The sequence below is a fragment of the Girardinichthys multiradiatus genome, chromosome 24 (assembly GCF_021462225.1).
Source record: "Girardinichthys multiradiatus isolate DD_20200921_A chromosome 24, DD_fGirMul_XY1, whole genome shotgun sequence".
Classification (NCBI taxonomy): Eukaryota; Metazoa; Chordata; class Actinopteri; order Cyprinodontiformes; family Goodeidae; genus Girardinichthys; species Girardinichthys multiradiatus.
Window position 1 is genome coordinate 23553509 of NC_061816.1, and position 6439 is coordinate 23559947.

Here is a 6439-nt window from a genome sequence, read left to right on the forward strand (position 1 = left end):
TTGAATAATCTGGTAAACCACCGGGCAGACAGAATGGTGGCCTATCATAGCTGATCTAAGGAGGGAAATTAAATGTTTAACATGCAATCTGATGGACAATCATGGTGGAGGACTAAGAAACCTCCAAGAAATCAACAGTCTGGTGGCAGAGCTGTGCAGCAGGGTGGAGGAGGGGTGGGAGCTATATCACTCCCCTCACATCACCTGTGTGCAAGACAGAGATCAGCGGCGTCGGTTTTGAGCCGACAGGCACATCCAATGAAGGCGGCATGGCATGCACGCCTCACAGAGCACATCGGCTTAGAGCTCGTCTGAAAATCACTTTTGCTCCCAGTAGATTAAACTCACACTCCAGTTCATCTCCCAGCACCTTGCTTAGCAGGGACATGAAAATAATGGGCTTCATACTCTCCCCGCATGCAAAGTGTGGCTGAGTACAGCTTTTCTTTTTTCATACAATGTTGCTGTTTACCACACTGCATGAATTATCATTAGGCTCATAAAGAGACGAGGAGTCACAGTGCATCTGCTGCCTTGGCTTTTGGTGCAACAGCTAAAATTTGAATGAATGAGAGGATTAAGTACACTTGAGCATTTGCCCTGACTGAATATTAGTTGTTTGTACACTTCACAGAGGATCAATGAAGATTAATGAAGATGAAGCTGCTGATTTGTGTTTTATGATTCTGTAACTATCCTAGAAGCTGAAGACAAGGTCAACAACTTCCAGCAATCCAAAAACATCTGTGTCTGACACTGGGCACTGCTGGGAAAATGTTGTTTTTTTTGTTAAGATGACATGTTCTAATGCGGTAGTTAAGTTAGCTGCTCTGTTCACTGAAACACGAGCAAAAGTAACAAAACTTTGATAAGTGTAATTTTCAGTTCTCAGAAGAAACTCTGAAGTAAATTTCTAGATTTGTTATGTGATGGACAAACATAAAGTATCTAATAATTGTGAAACAGAAGGAAAACTAACACTAACCCTGGACACAGTATCCCCACTGTGAAGCATAGTGGTGGCAGCATGATGCTGTGGGGAAGCATTTGTTCAGCAGTTCAATGTTAATGGTAAATGGACTGAAATTATAAGTAATGCTTTTCTAGTCATACTAATCACTCAAGGCACTTTACACTAGAGCCACATGCACACATTAACACACGGGCAACTTTATGTTAAGTGCCTTGTCCAGGGGCAACTTGACACATTGCAGGAAGAAGCTGGAATCATACCCACAGCTGTACGATTGTAAGACGACTACTCTACCCACAGTTGCCCCCTAAATGGGCAGCTAAATCCAGAGCAATCCTGAAGGAAAACCTGTTGGAGGCTTCAGAAGACTTGAGACTGGGGTGGAGGACTAGCAGGACAACCACCCTAAACATACAGCCAGAGATACAATGGAATGGTAATCATGTAATCATGTGTTAGAATAGCCTAGTCAAAGTCCGGACCTAAATCCAAACAACAACCTATGGCAATACTTGAACATAGATATTAACAGACCCTCTACATCTTTAACTGTTTTGAAAAGAAGAATGGGCAAAATGTGTGTAAAAAGTATTTTGCCTTTACATTGTGTGGTTTCTGGCCATTAAGACTGATGATGATTTCATTTTTGAGGGAATTATTTGAACTGATTCACACTGGAGGATTTTATAACTTGTTTAGGGTCATGCCACAGCATCTCAATCCGGCTTAAGTCCAGACTTTGTCTAGGCCACTACAAAATGTTTATTTTAGCTTTTTTTGACTCATTCAGAGGTGGTCTTGATGAATTGTTGTTCTGCTGCATAAACCATGTATTCTTGAGCTTTAGGTCAAAAACTGATGGTCAGACATTCTTGTTAGGTATTAATTAGTCAAACTCAGAGGAAATTATTTTGCTGGGGAGCAGAATTTATGGTTCCATCAATTATAGCAATTCGTCCAGGTTCTGAACCAGGAGAACATTCCCATACCATCACACTTCTACCACCACCATGTTTGACTGTATGTTTTATGTTCCTTCTCTGAGATGTTGTGTTAATTTTACATCTTCCAAAAAGTCCCACTTTTATTTCCTCAAGCCACTGAATATTTTTCCAAAAGTCTTTGCGTTCTTTTGGGTCAGCAGCCATTCTGCCTTGGAACACTCCCATGGAGGTCATTTTTGCCCAGCCTTTCTTTCTAGTTGTTGAAACATGAACCTTGACTTTACAAGGTAGTGAGGCCTAGAGAACTTTAGATGTTGTTCTGGGTTCTTCTGTGACCTCTTGGATGAGTCGATGATGCACTTTTGGAGTAATTTCGGTAGGTCGGTAAAAGGATTTATGATTATTGATTATAAATATTTATCAAAAATTATATTTAAAAATCATAATAAGATCTAACCTAAAATCATTCCTTACTAATAGATATTAGAGATACACTATTTGGTTGTGTTTATTGGGCTAAAATCACTTAATAATTGCAATTACTTAATTGTCATTAATAATTTATAATTATTAATCAAAACCACGCTAAATGTCAGTGTGTTGTCAACCGTTTTAAATTTATGAAATTTATTGAACATATACAGGGGTTGGACAATGAAACTGAAACACCTGTCATTTTAGTGTGGGAGGTTTCAAGACTAAATTGGACCAGCCTGGTAGCCAGTCTTCATTGATTGCACATTGCACCAGTAAGAGCAGAGTGTGAAGGTTCAATTAGCAGGGTAAGCTGTCTGAAAGGGATGTTCGGGTACTAACCCGGATTGTATCCAAAAAACATAAAACCACGGCTGCCCAAATCACAGCAGAATTAAATGTGCACCTCAACTCTCCTGTTTCCACCAGAACTGTCCGTCGGGAGCTCCACAGGGTCAATATACACAGCCGGGCTGCTATAGCCAAACCTTTGGTCACTCATGCCAATGCCAAACGTCGGTTTCAATGGTGCAAGGAGCGCAAATCTTGGGCTGTGGACAATGTGAAACATGTATTGTTCTCTGATGAGTCCACCTTTACTGTTTTCCCCACATCCGGGAGAGTTACAATGTGGAGAAGCCCCAAAGAAGCATACTACCCAGACTGTTGCATGCCCAGAGTGAAGCATGGGGGTGGATCAGTGATGGTTTGGGCTGCCATATCATGGCATTCCCTTGGCCCAATACTTGTGCTAGATGGGCACGTCACTGCCAAGGACTACCGAACCATTCTTGAGGACCATTTGCATCCACTGGTTCAAACATTGTATCCTGAAGGCGGTGCTGTGTATTAGGATGACAATGCACCAATACACACAGCAAGACTGGTGAAAGATTGGTTTGATGAACATGAAATGAAGTTAAACATCTCCCATGGCATGCACAGTCACCAGATCTAAATATTATTGAGCCACTTTGGGGTGTTTTGGAGGAGCGAGTCAGGAAACGTTTTCCTCCACCAGTATCACGTAGTGACTTGGCCACTATCCTGCAAGAAGAATGGCTTAAAATCCTTCTGACCACTGTGCAGGACTTGTATATGTCATTCCCAAGACGAATTGATGCTGTATTGGCCACAAAAGGAGGCCTTACACCATACTAATAAATTATTGTGGTCTAAAACCAGGTGTTTCAGTTTAATTGTCCAACCCCTTGTAGATCCCTCTTACAATAAAATATCAGGTCCAACAAACTTTACACCTAATTAAAACATGCACTATTCTACATAGGAGTGATTAATCATCAAAAAACAAGAATTCACACTGAGTATAGATGGAGATCAAACCAGCAGTTTATGGACAAATCAACTTGACTTGGTGTATGGAATAATAAGGAAAAGTGGAGAGTTTCCAAATAAATGACACAGCTCAGGGGTAGCTTTCTCTGCAACTGCTAACAGGCTGAGGGCTAGCTGGCCGAAACAAAGGGTCATAAAACAACGCGGGAAGCAGTGGAAAAATACAAAGGTCATGAAACGATGAGAAATCAGAAATCAGCACCAGACTCAGATCGCAGCCTCAGCTCACTTAGACTAGGATAGACCAACTTTAAACTCCTGGCTGATTTAGGATCAGCCACTGAAATGCACAAAGAACACACTGACATTCAATAAACTGCGCAGGCGTGCTCACAGTTCAAACACATTGAAACTGCACTCAAGCATAGCTCAGCACCGCTCAATAAAACATTGCATGCACGATACAAGTTAATACATTGGATTACACCAGTGGCAATCTTAAATCACCATAATAATAACTACTTTACCCTGGCCAGGCCTACAAAGTTGCACAGAAACATACGAACGAAATTACTTTTGCCGACTCTCCTTCTGGGATGTGTATGAAGATGGGGTAGGTAGGTAGGTAGGTAGGTAGGTAGAGTCACGTGTTCGTGAAAATATGATAAACCATTGGCACTCAACTGGATCAAACTCAGAGGAAAATTCGTCTCCTTGGAAAAACCTCTGTCAGGTTTTCAATTGACCCTGAGTAGCGCCACTACAAGCAGGTCTTCGATCGGACATTAATCTTCTGTTTCCTTCTCCCAGCAAGATTTCCAGGTTTGTCAAGTTCTTCTCGTAATTAGTGGTGAAGAATGGAGTTACACTCGACCGTGAGCTTTCGATTCTCAAGAGATCCCTCCTTCGCGAGGTGCTTGGTAGAGGGCTACATTGAAATAGCGAAGCTGCATTAACTTGAGCTAAACATTTAAACCTCTGCTGGTGATGTCAGTGCTACAATGCATGCTGGGAGATGTCTTACCATCGATCTTTGCCTGACCAACATGGACGGTTGCCTAACAGTCAGTCACTTCTGTTCTATGTTCTCCCTATTTGTGGATAATGGTTCTCACTGTGGTTCTCTGGAGTCATCTGGAGTGTGATGTACTGCTTTTTTTTTTTACCTACTTTATGTTGTCAAATGAGTTGTGTTTAGGTGATTTCCTGATTCTACAGGTCAGATAGCAATCAGGCCTGGGTGTGGCAAGTGAAAAAGATCCATATGTGTGGTTAATCACAGGTAATTCGGGATTTTTTGATGGGGGTAATTACTTTTTCTCATAGGGCCATGCTGGTTTGAATAAAAATTTTCACTTTATAAATGAAAACATTATTTGAAAACTTTTTCACTCATGTTATCTTTGTTTGATACTATAATTTGTTTGATAATCTGAAACATTTTAGTGGGACAAAAACATTGGTAAGGGGGTAAATACTTTTTCCATCTCTGTACCCCAAAAGATACAAATGAATGCCAGACTTTTCAGATTTGTATTTTCTAAAAAGTGTTGAAAACCACATTTGGACACTAGTTTGTGTTGCTCTTTCACATAAAATGCCAGGAAAACAGATCAAGCTTTATGTCTGAAACAAGACATGTTAAGAAAACGTCAAAGGGTGTAAATACTTTAGTAAACCCCACACCACCTAAAACAGAGTTGAAACCTCACATTGGATATCAGAACTGAGAGAAACGTATAAGACAGGAACCAGCAGCTGTGCTATATTTAAGACCAAACATGTTAGCCACCATGATGTCTCCACCAGCTCCGTCCCTTCCGTTGTGCTCAGCGGTTTAACTGTAAACACATTTTCCTCTGAACTGGACACACAAAGTTCTCACTGCCAGACAAGAAGTGATGTACATACAGATGATGGAAGAAAAACAAACAGCCCACCTTAATAACTGCTGGTTTTGCTGCACTAAAGCACTAAGACACAAAAAACCCATGTGAAGTGAAGAGCAGCTCCCAGGTTCAGAGCAACATCAACACTTTTCCAGGATGAAGCAAACACAGCCTTAAACCAGCAGCAAAGCGTTCCTCACCCAGACACAGCAGCAGGTAGGTTCATACCTTTACGCTCTGAGCGTTTCTTCCTCCTCCTCCTGCACCGGCGGCGGATCAGGCAGCAGTATGCAGCCATATCCAGAAGCAGAGCCATGGCTGATCTGTCCCCCTGCAGGCTCTACTCACTCTCAGCCTGGTGCTGAGTGCACATGAAGACACAACTTTGGACTGCAGGGGGAGGGGTAGCAGAGAACTGCTGTAGTAAACGGCTGTCAGATAAATGGGTTGGGATGTCTCTCCACCTTCTACCTCTGCCTGCCACGCTGCTTCACCCAATCTTCCACTTCCTCTGAAGTCCACACATGGAGCAGGCACCGCTACTAACAACACCACAGAGTGACCTGTGGGTTAGATTCATACCCTTTTAATCTGACACCAGACACAAAGTAAACCCTGTTTAGTTTTTGTTTTGACAAACGTTTTCATTTTCACCCATCTGCGGTCTGATTTGGTCCACTTGATGCTGGATTTGTACATTGATGAAACCTGTTGAAGGGGCAGATCATAAACTGAAGTAATCATACCCAATGAATGTTTCCATATTTCGTCACATTTTATAGTGTAGCAAACTGAGAAAAAGTGGTGCAGCATTGTGAAGCTTTTCTCCTTCACATGTGTAGAAGAAAAGCTGACAAACATAT

At 41.7% G+C, this 6439-nt stretch overlaps 1 protein-coding gene across 1 annotated transcript in view; it reads right to left on the reverse strand.

The window, feature by feature from the left end:
* Positions 1–5930, reverse strand: part of LOC124861223 (double-stranded RNA-specific editase 1-like) — a 74651-nt gene extending 68721 nt beyond the window's left edge. The window contains exon 1 of the mRNA XM_047354756.1: positions 5805–5930. Coding sequence (XP_047210712.1) covers positions 5805–5892 — 88 coding nt within the window. The 5' untranslated portion in view covers positions 5893–5930. The remainder of the gene's footprint in view (positions 1–5804) is intronic.
* Between the last annotated feature and the right edge of the window lie 509 nt (positions 5931–6439).